The 18,824-nt window shown below is 34.4% G+C and overlaps 1 protein-coding gene across 2 annotated transcripts; it reads left to right on the top strand.

Annotated features, from left to right (window-relative positions):
• Positions 1-2,575: 2,575 nt before the first annotated feature.
• LOC127870763 (uncharacterized) lies at positions 2,576-18,258 on the top strand. Of its 2 annotated transcripts, none has more exons than XR_008044903.1 (6): positions 2,576-2,692; positions 10,026-10,163; positions 11,683-11,800; positions 12,891-13,048; positions 15,355-15,498; positions 16,209-18,258. XR_008044903.1 is itself a non-coding variant. In XM_052413239.1 (6 exons), the coding sequence occupies exons 1-6, from the start codon at positions 2,672-2,674 to the stop codon at positions 16,367-16,369; spliced, it is 744 nt and encodes a 247-aa protein (XP_052269199.1). In that variant the 5' UTR covers positions 2,576-2,671; the 3' UTR covers positions 16,370-18,258. The 2 variants fall into 2 exon arrangements, 1 of the variants encoding a protein (XP_052269199.1); XM_052413239.1 differs by having other exon boundaries at positions 15,351-15,498.
• The last annotated feature ends 566 nt before the right edge of the window (positions 18,259-18,824 follow it).

Raw genomic sequence — 18,824 nt, 5'->3', positions numbered from 1 at the left:
ATCAGCTTCTCGGCAGATATTGCGTTGCTTGACAGTGGATGTATTCCGGTTTTCCTGAATGCCGACTGGATATTGAGCGGCGTCATGGCCTTCAGGTATGCCTTACATGCTTACTTTGCCATGTCATGTTATTTTCTGCCCCATGTGAGCATTCATGAAAGACGCGCATTCATTGTAGTAGTACGATTTAAAAGGCTCAAACAAGAACTGACTGCTGCGGTCCACGGGCAGAGACGTGTTCACGGAAGTGCGTCTTCAGGTACGCCAGAAATACGTCACCGTTAGACCATCCGGAGCCTGACATGACCCCCCCCCTGGCTCCCGGAGACGTACCTTTCATCAACTCGGGATTAAACATTTTGCCGTTAAAACAAAATAGGGTGGGAGTGAGTTTCCTGAGGCATTAGCGCACGCGATAACGGTTGTTGTTGTGGATCTGGGAGATGTTATGGCCTGCGGTTTGCTGCCGACGGGAGCGATAACATTGGGTGGGTTGTGTTCAGGCTGAATTCCAGTTTCGTCAATGTTGAACTTAAGATGTGGCTTGTCTAGGAGATTGTGTTTCTGCACCCGATACAACTCGAGTTAGTCTGTTCAACAGGCCTTAGGTTAATGGAGTTAGCCTGTGCGGACAGGCAATGGTATTACCAGGTGTACGGCAGAAACCCCCTTCGGAAGAAACCCCCTTCCCGAAAAACGGCACAGCGGAACAAACCCCCTTTCATATTTTGCATACGCGGTATAAACCCCCTCGCTAGTTTTGCATATGCGGAATTAACCCCCTTCCATAGCGGAATTAACCCCCTTCCATAGCGGAACAAACCCCCCTTCCATAAAGAAAGAATATGCACGTTTTTGTAAAATATTTTGTAAATACGCTAGCTATTCTTACGACACAGGAACAGTAACTCCGATCCTAATAAAAAGACGAATGCTTCGGTTATGGTAGGTAAATATGTACGTAATATCGTCGTCACGATCGGCGCGGGGCGCTAATTTGTCGTTGCTGCATTTTATTAAATTCGTCTTCAATGTAAAAAAATTCTTGCCTATTTTGGGTTATTGTAAGATATTTTTTATCTATATAGTACAATTTAACACATATAAAACTCTTATAATCTCAGTTTAACGAATGCAAGTAAAATTCACACGACCATCTTAACATTGTCAAGTTGTTAACAAACTGCCGGTACACTTCTTTAATCAGCACAAAGCAGTTTGGAAATAAATTTAATTAAACAGACGAATTAACAACTTGTGAACTAACGACCGGTACACTCCTTTAATCAGTTTTTCACATCTTCTTTTAAAGTGATATTATGCGCGTTTTTCACTGTCGAATTGAGATTCACAGCTTGAATATTTAATGTGTATCATTAACAACTTGTGAACAAAAGTACACTTCTTTCATCCGATTTTCGCACATTCATTCAAAGTGATTTTATGCGCTTTTTTCACTGTTTCAGTTTTTCACTGTTGAATGAGTTTAAGCTGAAAAGAAAAGAAATTACATGTCAATATACTGTCCCGTAATGTCCCGAAATTATCCGTATAACAAACAGAACAGAACCGTATAAAAAAATTGTGTCTGTGTGTCGTATGAATGAATCTGTCGTTTAATTGAATCTGCACTTACAGTAAATTAAGTGTCACGTCGTACATCGAGTCATTTCGTCAATTGTCAGAAGGAAAGTACGGTTTATATTCCAATGCATTATTTTCTCTTTCCTGGATATTGTTTTGATATGTTGATGCTGTATTTACAAGTATAAGTATATATGAAGTGAAAACACCAAAAAATAAACAACGGTTGCGATACACACTCATAAAGTTTAAAACATAGCATAAGCTGCTAGATGCGCATAACACTTTGATAATGGATTTTGGATACCACTTCGGAAGGGGTTTATTCCGCCTGTCTAAAAACTTGAAGGGGGTTTGTTCCGCTATGGCGTTTTTAGGGAAAGGGTTTCTTCCGCTATGGAAGGGGGTTTGTTCCGTGTATGCAAAATATGAAAGGGGGTTTGTCCCGCTATGCCGTTTTAAGGGAAGGGGGTTTCTTCCGAAGGGGGTTTATTCCGGTAATCGTATTACCATCATACCATTTGGTATGGGGTTAGCCTCTTGTACAGTGCGTGGTGGTATAGAAACTATTTTAAGTAGGTATGCAAGAGGTTAACCAGTTAGATAACCGAAACAACCAGTTAAACGGTTTCATTTTTGGAGAAAACTTTAGTCTGTATATGCTCATTTTTTTCATGCAATAATTCATACGATAAACGTTTTGAGTGCGGCATACTGCCAACTTACGCTTGCGCCAAGTTTAGTAGTTCCAACATGTCGCACCAACGACGGTACTAAATAACGTGTCAACAAACAAAGAAAGCAATTAAACTCGCGAAATTTAACTAGCGAACTGGGGGGGGGGGGGGGGGGGGGTTGGGGACTATTAGCGAAGACGTAATTGACACATTTATCTTGAAATATCGGATGAGACAATGGACGGCTTATTTTGATGTTTTCTTAACCAATAGCCAACACTGATTGCTCGCGAAAATAAAGTGTTTACAATTGGTAACAATTGTACCAAGATGTTTGACGTCACAAGATTTTGAGGCAAACGCTTACACAAAATGCAACATCCACATATCGCTCTCTGAATTCGGGGAAAATGGCTGCCTTGGTAAAGTTGGTAAGAACTTTTTTTGTAGATTTTTCTTATTTAGTTGATTGCAATGGATTCATCATTACATTTGATTTAATTTAATATTGCTAAATAAATATTGATAAAGTAACATGATATGAACAATATACCGCTTTGGAAATAAGTCGCAAGACTTTCAAGGGCTTTACTGACAGTACAGTGACGTCAGTGTCCGTCTAATATATATCACACTATTATAATAAACTTATAGTTATCAGTCTAAATTTGTAAGTAAATAAATGCAATAGTGCTCGAGTTCCATCTGAATATAAAGAAGTGAAACTCCAGCTGCTGGAGCAGTATTGAATTTTCATTAAAAACAATTAGTAGGTCCTTTATTTAAGGCAAGTGACCGATTGCCCAAACAGTACAAAACAGCACAATACAAACCAACATAAACACAAAATATGAATAAAGCTGGGGTCACCGCCTTGGAACGGTCAATGCAAAGCATTGGGGGTTTAAACCTGGTTATAGAGCGCTCAACGTCACACTTGGCCCAGCAATATTCGTAATACATTTAAGTGTAAATAAAATTTAACGTCATAGCATTGTAACTCAAATTAAACAATAATAAAAGGGAATTAAAACGCATGCAATTTAATTACTATTTAATTACTCAATTGCATTGAAGATACAAGAGTAACAGAATTACAACTTTTTGACGAACGATCAAATAAAACTATTAACAATTGTCAACTACATTCCTTCTTTATAGAAAAGATTTGAGAATATAGAATCATAGAGTTAATATCTCAGATAATCATCGCGCAAATACAGGAAGAAGCAGCAATAATGGGTGTAAAAATTCCATATTACATAGCTTGGTAGTTTATGTGACTGCTAAACAAATTAAAAATAATTAAATCAAACAAGAAACGCCTATCAGAGAGAAAATATAAATAAAATGGAACGTTATAAACCCAATGACCTATGCATGTAGATTACAACTGGTAAAGTCGGTCGTATGACGTCACAAAAATCCATAATGACGTGAACAAATTCCAAGGGCAGTACTAAATAAAAATGTTAATGGGGCTGTGCTACTAATAAAACAAGTTTAGGTGATTTAATATTAAGAAGCAAATGAATACAAATGGTAATTCCATTAAAGCGACATTGTTGGAATCAAACAGTATATAGGTGTTTTGACAACTGAAGAAAGAAATGATTTGATGTACGATTTGAGTCCAAATGTAGTTTACATGCAGATTTGTTCATACGACACAATGACACAATTTTATTCAACAGTGAAAAATGCCTATAATGTTGTATTCATGCAGATTTGTTCATACGACACAATGACACAATTTTATTCAACAGTGAAAAATGCCTATAATATCACTAATGATTCCAAATTTTAAGGGAAGAAAGATATAGTGAATCGAAAACCATCAAACACGTGTTTTTAAGTACATAAGCATCGTATCCTTTTGATAAAAACAAGTTAATTAAAGTGAAAAGTTTAATATGAACATTTGGTTTTTACATATTTTAATTTGCGGACACGCTTCAAAACATCTCCGTAAAATGATGGATGGGAGATTCCATTTTAAAGAAACATTATATTTTGAAATTAAATCACCATACTTAGAGTAAAATCTAGCAAATTTATTTCTTAGGTTATGATACAAAAAGCCTTGTTTTAGCAATTTTTTAGTTAATATTAGATTACGATCATTAAAATCTTTAATACACGAACATGCTCTGGCATAACGTACCAACTGCGAAATGTAAATACCGTAGGAAGGTCCTTTAGGGATGTTGCCATCTAGAAACGGAAAATTCACAATTTCAAAGTTAAAATCGTCCCGTTTGTCGTATAAACTAGTTTTGATCAAATTATTATTAATAGTTAAATGTAAGTCTAAATACGCAGCGTCTGTATTGGATATACACGATATATTTAAGACTAGTTCTTTTGGGTAGATTTTGTGAATATATTGTTCAAATAATGGATTATCTAAATTAAGTATGTCATCAATGTACCTACTAGTAAGGTTAAAACATTTAATCAAATCTACTTGCTTAGTTTTAGATAATTCTAACATAAATTCGCTTTCATAACAATATAAAAAAAGATCAGCTATAATTGGCGCACAATTAGTACCCATAGGAACGCCAATAATTTGTTTAAATATTTTACCATTAAATTCAACAAACAAGTTATCCAAAAGAAAAGTAAGTGCTGCACAAAAGTCAAGACCAGTCCAAATGATGTAATTATCTAAGATCTGATTAGTAAAAAAAGCTGTTTTAGTGTTTAAAGCTAGATACAAACATTTCTCTCTAGCAAAAGTTTTTTCAATCAAAGAAACAAGTTTGGATTTTATTAAAGCGTGAGGAAGCGTTGTATATAGTGTCGAAAAATCATAAGTACTTACCTGTGACACCTTATATTTTTTATTTTCAATTTTATCAATAACTTCTAAGGTGTTTTTTATTGACCAAAATAGGTTAATATTACTATTTTCATAAACTTTATTACAAAATTTAGCAATATGATATCTAATAGCACTCAATGCAGATGTAAGATACACTGATAATTGTTTGGTGGTACAAGACACTGAATTAGCGATAAAACGACTTTTATATGGCGTCTTATGTAATTTAGGTATCCAGTTAAGTGATGGCAATTTCTTGTCAGTAATATTGACTATTACATTTAACTTTATGCATTGGGCAATATGGTCGGCAATAATTTCATTAGGTTGCTTATTGTACTCACAATATGATGTAGTTTGTGAAAGCTCTTGTGAAATAGTTTGAACATAAAACACTCGTCATATTATGATAACATTATTAGCAGCCTTATCCGCAGGAACTAAGACGAATTTAGATTTTAAGTCTTCAAGCAATTTACAGAGATTTTGTTTATTAAATTTAGGTGAATGTGGTAGGGCCAAAGGATGTGTATCATAAAAACATATTTTATTCATGGCCATACTAAATATTTTTGTTTTCCAATCATTGAGTGCAGTAATTTCAGCATTTTCCTTCCTGCACCATTTAGTGCAATAATCATGTAAGGATGTTACGATATTCTTAATGCAGTCATCAAAATTAACAGGAATAGGCAGTCTGTACTTAGGGCCTCTGCGTAGCAAATTTCTAAGGTTTTTATTTTTAATGAAATGAAGGTCCCCAGTAATAACATGTCCAACTAGACCATATATATATTTAGAACTAGTACAGTCACATAATGTAGGACAATTTCTTATTACATTTATATATGTGGAAATAGAATTATAATTAAAAACGATACTTCTTACAGGTTTACTATATTTGTAGCAAATAAGTGGTGATTCAGTATTGCGGAAATAAGGGGGAATCAACCGACGTACATTTTTATCATTGAATATTTTAGGAAGGTCAATTAAATCAAGACCTTTGTTACAAAACTCAATTTTGATACGATTTCTAGTTTTGTTAAGTACATTTTCAATAAAAGGTTTAAGATAGTAGTCAGTGAAAGATTCAATAATACAAGCACATTCATATAGAGGGTCAGATTGAAGTAAAATAAGTTTACATTCCTTATCAATATGCGCCAACGAAGAAACAGAAAGAGAGCAAAGTGCACTTAGTAATTTATGTTTACCCCCATTTTGTGATACTGTGTAGCAATCATTTAAAGAAAGCAGACGTTTAAATTTACGCCTTAAGTTACCATTTTTCCTAATGCCATGTGAACGTTTATTTCTTAGACGTTTACTAAACAGAGAAAATGAATTAATCGATTTATTTTTAGAAATTGTTCCAACATTTAGAATATTATCATTTAATCCAAGTGGGTAAGCTGATTGCAAACGTTTAATCCATTCAAATTCTGACAGCCACCTTGCTTTTAATTGGCACTGACTTGAAGTACTATTATTAAAAATAAGTTGCTCCACAGGTTGAATTGAAATATTTGTTACGCTATGACCTGTTTTATTAAAGTGCTGGTAAATGAAGTTATAAAATTTATTGTTATTTTTAATCTTAAAAAAATGTTCCCTAAAACGTGTTTTAAGTGATCTACCCGTCTGCCCAACGTATTGCGCACCACAACAGGGTACATTTCAAGTAATAACATAAACCACATGCATAGAATTTCATGAGACATCGGATTTAATATTAACTGAAAATTTGCGGTTATTAACCGATGAAAGAATAAAAGAGGACATATTTAAAAACTTGCAACATAAACACTTCCTGGAGTTGCACTTATTTATTGTAGGATACCGATTACACGGAGCTAAATTACGCTGCGAACTAGAACCCAGCCGCATTGTACCGCCAATGAAAGATGTTCGAAGTAAACTTAATTTGACTGTAGGTTTAGAAAAAAGTAATTGTCTATAATTTAACGGCAAATGAATACTACGTGTTATCGGAATTCTCAATGGTGAGAGAACAACTTTCGGGTTTTTTGTAATCAATCTGTCCATAGGTTATTTATTTGGCGAAACCACCAATCTTATAATCACATTTATACACATTGCCAAGTCAACATACATAAAAGAGTAAGAGGCAGCTTGTCAGATAATGGTTTGTAAAAATTCAGTATAACCTGCAGAACTCTCAATTGATGAACATACATGTTTACTTTATAAGTACAGAGAATGTATAAGAATCTAAGTATAAGAAAGGTCTTAAACAAGGTTTCTTAAAAAATAATAAAAACACAATACCGCCACCAGCCTCTGAAGGCTGAAAATATAACAACATCGAAGATATGTACGGGGATACACGCTACTGCATCTACGCAGCACACATCAAACTGTTGTGCAATGCAATATAAAGAAGTGAAACTCCAGCTGCTGGAGCAGTATTGAATTTTCATTAAAAACAACAGAACGTCAACATCTAAATGTATCTCAAATTTATAACTCATGAAGTCAATTTGATCTGTGACATTTCAGGGGCGTAGCTGTTATAAGGCACAGCTGGCCCGGGCCTACACTTTTTTGAAACATGAACAATAAAAATGCTTCAATTTCGAAAAACGCATTTAAATGTTGACCTGAGTGGTGAGGTGTTAGAAATCTGCATTTCATATTGACATAATCCTCAGACAATGGATTCTGGTGTTCAAAGGACATATCTTCCAATTATTAACTTTTCTTCTTTCTATGTGCATAGATTCTAGCTCACTTCCTTTCACTTGACTTGATGTTACAAGTACATGTAGATCTTCTTGTCTCCATTTTAACATTAAAGTAAGTTGTAATCGGTTATCGTTGGATTTTTAAGAAACATTACGAATGATGTTTATGACCGCGGATATTTAAAATGGAGCACTTGCCCCCGTATCCCGATCCATTGACTGAATCCGGGTCGGTTCGGTCCATTGATGCCGAACAAAAACTAAACTTAGTTCTATGACATTGAAATAAAACAGTAAAATATCAAAGAAAAGCAGGCCAAAGTATTATATTTTCTTAATATCTTATTATTTGTCTAGATATACTTTAAATCTCACCACAGGCGTTATAGGACTTAAAAATGTTCAGGGGGAGGACCCCCGGACCCCCCATTTTTATGTATCATATCCGGGTCTACAGCTAAAAAAAAAATGCTAGCTACGCCCCTGTATTTTAGTGCTCAATATATGGGATCGCCCAATATTAGTGTTTGTTTTTAATTCAATTTGTTTTAAGCTTCTGTGAAAATGTAAATATGTTATTTAGTATTATGTGCAGAATAAACCTTATGATCAATCTATAACATTCATTCAGTTTAATTTAAATCACACATGGTTTAGGTCTGCATTCATGTTAAAAGCCCATACAGGGGCGGTTCCAGGATTTCTGGTTAGGGTGGGCGGGATATTGAAAGATTTGCTGGGGGTCCAGGGCAAGGCCCTGCTAGGGGGTCCAGGGGGCAAAGCCCACAGTAAGCTCCACGATTAAAGTGATTTGAAAGCTTTAACAACCACTTCTCGAGCATGTCACGCCTTATATACTATCATCAAAGTACCTTCTTATACTGCCAAACAAGTGCATAGTTTATCGTTAAGGGGGCACCGGAAGCTTCACAATTTTTATTATTTTGAAGGCTTTGACAACCACTTCTTGAGCATGTCACGCCTTATGTACTTTTATCAAAGTACCTTCATATAATGCCAAAAAAGTGCATAGTTTTTCGTTTATTGGGTCAAGGGGGGTGAACCCCAAGGAAGCTTCACGATTTTAATGATATTGAAGGCTTTGACAACCACTTCTCGAGCATGTCATGCCTTATATACTTTAATCCAAGTCTCTTAAAATGCGAAAAAAGTGCATAGTTTGTAGTTTTGGGGCTCCAGCCAGGGGGGGGTTGCGGACGATTTTAAGTGATTTTGAAGGCTTTGACAAGTTTTAATAGGTGATTTAGGACTTGTAAAGTGTGAAACATCAAATGTATTGACTTAACTTTGGCAACTGGATCAGCCTATGGCATATGATAATGTTTGTTTTAAATAAATTGATTTATTTTATTTTAACAATAGTTAGGTATGTTTGGCAAACCCATTTATATACTGAAAATGCTTCTTATTTCACACTGAATAGGTTTATTTTGGTTGTTTTTTGCCGTCAATAAAATATGCCACACCATTTTTGACTATTACTCCCACCCCCCTCCTTTTGTGTCACAAACTGTCACAAGTAACGTCTCGGAACCGCCCCCCCCCCCCCTAAAGTATGCCACATTTTGATTTTTCAATTGACACCAAATTAAAAACACACTTCGCTATTAAACTGTATTAAAATATCATGTTGCCACAAGTATCGCAGAATTACATAGTTGAATAGTAAGTTGATGACAAAAGTCACAGTAATGCATGGAAGAATTAAGTAACCCAATATAGATTGAAAACAAACATTGCAAATATTTGACTTGGCCATTATTTAAAGCACATCATTATATTCTTCTTATTAACACGAGTGAGGTCAAGTTTAAGATAATCTTTCAAGTGTTATTATTCTGCAGACATAAAACAATGCTTTGCAACAGCGTAATAGCATTCCTAGCGAGACAAATCATGAAAAACACATGTAAGAAATACACATTTCATGCTTTTTTGTCATAAAACTCTATTCACATGTTTTACAAAATGTTTGAAAAAAAAGTTAAGCCATTTAATTATAAAAAAATCTTTAAAAAAAGCACAACAGAAATGTGTGATATCATCAATGGCCCGACCGCACTCCCCCTGTCACAAACTGTCACACTTTCTCATGCCTCCCCCTCGAAAGCGTGACATACTATATGGATGCCCCTGTTCACCAAATAATTCAACTTGATTTGTTTTTGGTCTAAATCATTATATTACTACAGAATGTTACTTTTTCAGAGAACCAAAATAACAGAAAATCAGAAAGAGATATTATGTAAGTTCTTTGATGAAGGGATGATTTCGAAGGGAAAGGAGAAAGCTGAATACCACAACAAGGCCGCCCAAGAAACGGGGCTAGACATTAACGTTGTCAAGGTTATAACTGTTTTGTATTCAAGGGATCTTTTCACGTTTTGGTAAATTGACAAAATTCAAAATAGTTATTTCAGATTAGCAAATTTTCATTTTAGTTATGATATTTGTGAGGAAACAGTAATATGAAAATTTACAATAATGTACTATAGCCATTATATGCATCTTTTGAAGATTTAAAAACCTGAAAATTAGAAGCGTTGCAACGCAAAACGATTGAATAATATGTATAGTTCTGTTGTTACCGTTTAATTTTGTGAAACTACGAGGATAATGTTATATAAAGTATAAAATACGGCGGTCATACATAGTTGGCAGGATGGCCGAGCGGTCTGATTGATTTTTACTCCAGGACTCTGGGGGTCACTGGTTTGAGCCCTGATGCGGCAATTTCTTTTCCCTTTTTTTTAAAATTCAATTCTTGATTTTTTACTGGAGCTTTTTAGATCCAAAGTTTACATTTATCAATATAAAGCATTAACTGACAATTTCAAAATATCCCAAAATCTGTGAAAAGGCCCCTTTAAAATTGACAATGCTGCTTTAGTTAAGTATTATAATCTAATCTTGGGCATGAACAGATTTTTTTTCTCAGAAAGACATCATCAAGGTTTTTTTTCTCAAACACTGCAATACTCGTTCTGCAGGACGAGTGCCTGACACTTTTCACTTGTTCTGCAAATTATGCAGTCATTCTTCCAATATGTATGAAATAAAGATTGCAATGGGCTGATACAGTCTTCACGTTAATATATTTAAACCACTATCCCGAATTATGAAGCTATATCTAAAACGGACAAAAAATGCAATACCCTGACTATATAATCTAAAGAAGTTAAACAGTATTGCACTTCATTCATTCACACCTTCGTGGTCATTTATTTATGGCAAGGAACCAATTGCCAAAACGGTAAACGACGCCACAAAATGTAACAACATATACACATAGTAGAATAAAGTTGGGGTCAATAAAATAAATATATTATTAAATTCTAGTAGCCTGAATAACATTTCATCAGTCCCGTGCTGGCGGGCTTATAGTAAGAGTGAAGACTGGGCTGATACGACTTAGAAAGTTTCCTATAATACGCCTGAAATTTACTCAGATTAACACATTTACACTGTACATGCCATATTCATCTAATGTGGAAAAAAATATGTCTGTGTAATCTCCATTTTAAGCTGTGAAATAAGTTACTTTGTGAGAAAAAAAAATTAAATGAAGACGATTATTTTGCTTTACTGCATTTTGTGTACTTTTAAAAACAGCAACTTGACTTAAAATTATAAAAAAAACACTTAAACTTTCAGGATTATGAAGGCTTCACGATGTATGAAATTTACTATGCCTACTTCAGGTTCATTTAGTTCTTCTTTCTGTATTGAAACGTATAAAAAATGTATTAAAATAAAATAAACAATCATACTGGTAAAAAATACATTTGATTTTAAAGAACATTTTCATAATGTTTATGAAGTGAACCATATACTTTTCATCCATGTGACATTGATTTATTTTAAGGAATGGGTTGGGAATCATGCTAAGAAACTGTCAGGACGCAAATATACGTATGGCAGTCGCACAGCTGTTCACTCCAAAGGTGTTTCTGCATACAATCTGTATGTAAAAGAAATGAGAGGTACGTATTGTGTTTGAATTAATCCTATGAATGTTTTCATCAAGAATAATACAATTAAAATTTAAGAGTTGAAGAAAAAAGTTTAAAATGTTAACAATTCTGTATGATATTTTATCATGCACTTATGCAAACATTTTTTTTATGTCCCCCACCACTATAGTGGGTGACATAGTGTTTTTGCCCTGTCTGTTGGTCTGTCTGTCTGTCTGTCTGTCTGTTGGTTTGGTCAATCATTTGCCATAACTTTTGCAATATTGAAGATAGCAACTTCATATTTGGCATGCATGTGTATCTCATGGAGCTGCACATTTTGAGTGGTGAAAGGTCAAGGTCATCCTTTAAGGTCAAAGGTCAAATATATGGGTCGAAATCGCTTATTTAGTGTACACTTTTGCAACATTGAAGATAGCGACATGATATTTGGCATGCATGTGTATCTCATGGAGCTGCACATTTTGAGTGGTGAAAGGTCAAGGTCATCCTTTAAGGTCAAAGGTCAAATATATGGGTCGAAATCGCTTATTTAATGTACACTTTTGCAACATTGAAGATAGCGACTTGATATTTGGCATGCATGAGTATCTCATGGAGCTGCATATTTTGAATGGTGAAAGGTGAAGGTCAAGGTCATCCGTCAAGGTCAAAGGTAACATATATGGGGACATAGTGTTTCACAAACACATCGCTTGTTCCTTTATATAATAATGCCATTACCTACCTGGCGCTAAGGAAAAAACTTAATAGCCAATTTTATAACTGATATGGGCTAGCATCCAACAGCGCACATTTGAGATACATGTGGATGTAGAAATCAGGGGGGGGGGGTAATATTTCCTCACATGTCATCAGTGAACTGCGTGTTAATCTTTCAAGTACCAGTTTCAGCATCAGTGGCCTTTAAGAAGAAAGTAATGAGTACACTGTGCTGTGCACTTTGTTTTTCTTCGAAATTGTGTATGCAAAAACCTTCATGAAAGTCAAACTCTGGTCAAATTCTTGTTAAAGAACACTCCAAGCAGTTAAAATTGACAAGCAACTACAGACTCATTTGATATATGTCTTTTGTAATATCATTTTACTCAATTTGCAGATTCATTAGGCCCTATGTCAACATGGGCAGAATCCTGGAACATGTTATCACCTACAGAAAAAGGTGAATATGCAGAAAGGGCAGCTGTCACAAAGGACCAAGCTGTCTTGAATCCAGCCAGGGCGATAAAACAGATGATCAAAGAGATTCATTCAAGGGTATGTATAATTATTCTTTCATGAACTTTTGCCAAGTATTGCCAATATTGTTAGTTATGAAATGTTGCTTATTGCAAAGACAAATTGTAAAAGGTTAGTTTTAATTACATATAAGTGGTGTATACTCTGAATGAATGATGCCTCTGTTATACGTATTGAACATACCCTCCATCTGCATTATGCATGTATTCATGTCCCTTTTTAATCCAATTGAAATGGGAGACATATTAAGTTGAACTTGTCTGTCTGTAAGTACCTACTTTGAGAACTTTGGGTTTCAAATGTCCTCTGTCACTAGTAGGTGCACTTGTCTGTCTGTAAGTACCTACTTCCAGAACTTTGTGTTTCAAATGTCCCAAACTAGTAGGTGGATCTTGGTCATACTCTCAAAGTTGAATTAATTTATTGTGTAGGTGAGTGATCATACAGCATATATAAGATCGTTCTGAAATGATTTTTGGCAAAATTATGGCTTTGTCTTGTTTTGTTTTTTTAATTATAGTCTCCTGAAGATTGTGTTTTGAACTTCTCAACCTTATTGATCTCCCAAACTTTGAAAGACCTTAATCTGAAGATGATGGTTTAAGAAAGACATTTGGATGCACCACTTTTTGGCAGTGCAAATCCGTAACCGGTTAACTGGTTTCGATATTCGAGCAGTTAACAGGTTAATCGATTGGCGTATTGACACATGAATGAAAAAAATAATTACTGAAACCATGTTATCAATTAAATACTGTTTCTTTACAAATTGTGTTGGTCCATTAAATTGGGAATATACATTTGGAATCCAATACTTAGTCATTTCCAACATTGTTTACATGCTTGTGGGTGAACTGTGATGTTTCTCTGTTGTAATGTTACCTTCATGTGATTTACACATAACTTTTGTTCTACACCTTGACCAATGAAAGCTAGTGCAGAATTTGAATTATGTTGTGTTTTATTACCACTCATTATTCTTTAACAATTATGTGCGTTAACAGTTTGCTGATTAATAACAATTGTCAATTAGCGTAAATATATTTTGCAATGGGCATTGTGGTTTCCTTACCTCTGTTGTTAAGGCCTGTTAATACTCAATGTCTTAATTAGGGTGTTTAAGTTTGCAATAGTTTTTAAAACAAAAGTGATCAGGTGTAATCACAGTGTCCAGCGATATTGATTTTATCAAGCAATGGTAGTAAACACAATCGTACAATAAAACCTGTTCATTAATATGCTGCACCCCGATAGTTACAACTCTAATTGCTTTTGATCCGCTTGGGGCATCACGGGTCGTTATTGCCGATAATTTGCGATAAGATAAGTAGATAAGCCAATACAGTGAAATGAAGTAAAAAAAACACTAAACATTCAACCAAAAAGTGTGTTTTCTGAAGAGTAACCAAATATTAATATTGTAACCAGTTAACCTCCTTAAGAAATGGATAACCGATAAACCGAATATTGCCATTGCAAGTAAAATGTTATGAAAAAGTTCAAGTTTTTTTAGCAAAAAAGTTGTGATCAATTCTGTTATCGAAATAAGTTTATGATATTTGCGTGATATAAATATTATCCATGTTTTGTTCAACAGTGTATAATTCAATAATCAATTAATCGTGATGGGTAATAAAAATAAGTTTTAAATTAAACCATAAAAGTTTGATGCTCCTATGATTTGTGTTTTTTTGTTGTCACCCTTGTTTTTTATTTTATTAAACATTTGATAAAGCCAAGGATAAGTCTTACTTATATATAACAAGCCAACAAATCCTGAAAATAGTTGGCTGAAGTGTGCATTTGCTGTCTTTGAATTGACCAAATTGCCAGAAGCTCAAGACCTGTAAACAAACAATTAGGGCAACTTTATTTTAAGTCTGCAAAAAAAGCTAGTACAAGAAGTCTCAACAATTACAAAATGAAAATGTTAATTAACTCCAAAATGATAATGTGAAGATTGATGGCATCGCATTTCTTTTTAAAATCTTTTTTTTAAGTTTGGTAGGGAAGTGCTTTTGAGAAAATATCATTTTGTGACATTTTTGTTTAAATTTGCTTGCTCATCAATCTTTGTTTTTTCTTTATCGAGCATTGTGTGATAGAATTTGTAAGTTGTTGTACACTGAAGGAAAATAACAACTGGTTAGGGAATGTAGGTGATATTTATGTATGACATGTTTACAACACCAATGGCAGGATTTGTCTCCGTAAATAGTTTTTTTGTAAGATTATGTTTATTATGTCCTCCTTTAATTATGATGTCTTTACAAATGTAAATAGATCATGTATTATTTACAAAACATTCACTTTTCTGTAGCTAGAGATACTTCAACAGCTCGGATTAGACCCTTCTGTCATTGGAATAGAAAATGGCAGCGAAGTTGTTTGTGGAACTGGGTTGGTCCATTCATACATTTGCCAAAAACCAGAAATCATGCAGGATCAACGCTCATTTTTGTCGCGAGGTAAAATTATATTTAAATTAAGATTTCTGTCTTTGTAATTGACGACACTACATGTACTGTTAACAACATTCATTTGGATAGCTTTAAACAAATTGAATTGTACATGTTTGTTAAAAGTTTTGCAAACATGTGTTTACGCCTCTTCAAATGCTTACTAAGTATTCACATTGGTAAACAAAGACAATGTTACTGTTAAAGCTTGAATGTCAGGAGTTGTTTCTGTAGCATGATTACTCTTGTTATTGTCCCCTACCGGTTTCACCGGTGGAGACCTATTGTTTGCGCTCTGTGTGTCCGTCAGTCTGTTTGACTTTTCTGGATCCTGCGATAACTTTAAAAGTTCTTAATATTTTTTCATGAAACTTGAAACATGGATGGATGGCAATAAGGACATTATGCACCTCATTTCATTTTGTTCCTATGCCAAATTTCTGGTTGCTATGGCAACAAATATATATATAAATGATACTTTTGACAATGCTGGAGCCGATAGGGGACATATATTGCTTGGCAATAGTCTTGTAATATGTGGTGAAGTCTGTTAATAGTTAATTCCATATTGAGTCTGCCAAGCCAAAAAAGTAAACATTTTGTTCAGTTGTAGGTTATATGATAGAGAGCTTGTGTTGTTAATGACTATATTACCTCTGCAAAGAGTTCAACACTGAATGTCTTCATTGACGCTAAAGCTTCACAAACGGTTTTTGCAGGCATGTGGCATTCCAGTTGGAGGACAGTAAAGAGTTCCATAAAGCGCAGATCGAAACCAATTTTTGGGTTTGTTGGTGTTGCTGGCCACAAATTAAACTTCAAAAAGGTTAAAGCTGGCTCTTCACAACGGCATAAGGATGCCCTGCACTCATGTTGCTGACCTTTCAATATTATATTTGTTTAATTTACTACACATTTTATGCCAACTTTATCAAAAATGCATATATAATCATAATTGAGCACATAATTTTTTTTTTTTCTGTATACACATAGCAGTAGCCTCACAGCCTGCATAAGAAGTTTATGTATCAACACAGACTAGCAGATATTTCACACGTTTACAATGACTGCAAAATGCTTCGAGGTTGTGAATTACAACAATAAGTATAAAGACTGGGACATACAACTAAGTATTGACACAATTAATCCATATGATTCTATCACACACAAATTTGTATTCAATTGAATTTAGTATTTTAAAACAACCCTTGATAAAGATGTCGGACCTAAGTAATTTTAGTCTAGAAAGGGCTGACGTGTAATTTTCAGATAAGAACATGTTGGTCTTTTACATGAGTTACTTCAATAGCACAGCCTGTTAAAAAAATATATATTGTACCTTCATTATCAACCACGAAGATGGTGCTTTCATAGATGCTGCTGCATTCATAGTCTGCCTGGCGTAAAGTCCGCTGTATCACGAAAGGAACATACAGTGTTCCCTGAAAAAAGTAGTTGCTATTTAAACATAAACTAAACTAAACATTACCGAAAAAGAATACTAATATAAGTGATTTTAGAACCAGAGTTTGTTAGCTGTATTTAACACAATAAAAGCAATTTTTACTGAACTCTATAAGCTCAAACAACTCAAAAAGAAAACATTTCATACTCTGTGTTTTGTAAGCAAACATGTCAGCAGTTAACCATGCACAACACATTTAAATTATTCCAAATTAGTTTATTGTCAAAGTGATCTTTTGAAAAATGGATTGGAAAATGTTCAACAGCAACAACTATGTCAATATCAATGTCAATATCCAAGTAATGCTCTATTGGTCTTTGTAAACTTACATCTACCCCAGGTACATGTACGGTAACTATACTTAATCGTACCCAGTCGATTTGAGACTGTACCCCAGTTATGTTCCCGATGTCGTAAAACGTGCTACTGATTAACTTGAACAAACTGCTCTTTAAAAAAAATACATCAACATGCTTTTTGAGTATGAGTTTTGATAATAAAGCGGCCATTAAAAAAAAATGACATAAATGTGAATATAATAAATAATAATATTAAATAGCCTACAACACCTGATTTAGCATTAAATTTCCCAGTACATGATGCGAGTATACTTAAAATTACCCGGGATACATGTAAGTAGTACCCGAGGCGACACTGACCAATCGAGCCCAAGTAATGAAGGAAGATGTGGCTAGCTGAAATAGTAAAATCTAGTTAATTAACCAAGCAACTCTAAAATGGTTTACAAATAATTACTATCCAAAAGAAACTAAAGACACGAGAAACAAATTAACTATTATAAATTCTAATTAAAATCATTGGTATAATAGACATGTGTATGTAAAAATTAAACCTACATTCCATTTCTTTGGTCGATGAAACAGCATTGGCTTGTGGATTTGATTGCAACACAAATCGCAATAGAAAGCATAAGGACCGCAAGTGTCACAGTGTATAATGTTATCCACTGTTGAATGACACAGTACACAGCATGTTATGTTGTTGCTGGGATCATTTCCTCTATGTGGGTGTGCAACATTTTCGACCGAATTGCCTCCCAAGCTTTCAGAAGTTTTTCTTTCTTTGCAGAGTAGCTCATGCCTGGAACAATCACACATATCCAAGCTAATTTTGTGTTTTCACTTAAATCATCTTTCCATTATCAGAACCAGATTAATTGGCAACACAGATTAGATAGCAAATTCAATGGTTGGCATTAACAAGCCGTGTGCCTGCGGCCTTGCAGCAAGTTGGCATGTAATGATGTTACTGGAGTACAGTTTAAATAAAATAACAAATATAAATTGTTTCTAAATGTTTGCATTGGGGTTACACATTATCGTATACATAACACTTATTGTGCAAGCAATGTTGAAACTGATTTTAAATAAATTCTTTAGCACAATAAACTATCTACATTTTGGCGGCATACGAAGACCACCGCAACTGACTGGATTTATTAACTATGACACAATTATGTGAACTATGTACATAGGAGTCACAAATGTCAATACATATTAAGGCTCGTCATTGTAACATATTTCAAAAAAATGTTGACATTCATAACTTATGCAATGTAATACCTACTTGGTTTTATTAAAGAAGTGGGTGGGGGACTTGGAGGCTCCAGCATGTCCATCGCAATTTCTTTATCGGTTGCACTCGATATCGCCACATTGGCTGAGCCCTGGTTGTTATGAGCTTCATCGTATCTAATGTATTCAGATCGATTTCTGCCATTTTTACGACATATCTCCTAATTTTTGGAGGTTTTCTAGCATATTTGAACCTCTTCATGTTGCTTAATTAAACGCGAAAATAGGGAAACCCTAAAATAATATGATTTGTAAAAACCGCTTTCCTAAGAGAA

Source organism: Dreissena polymorpha, chromosome 3 (genome assembly GCF_020536995.1).
Source record: "Dreissena polymorpha isolate Duluth1 chromosome 3, UMN_Dpol_1.0, whole genome shotgun sequence".
In the NCBI taxonomy this organism is placed as follows: Eukaryota; Metazoa; Mollusca; class Bivalvia; order Myida; family Dreissenidae; genus Dreissena; species Dreissena polymorpha.
Note: the sequence above shows the minus strand (reverse complement) of the source record. Positions and strands in the feature narration are given on the sequence as shown.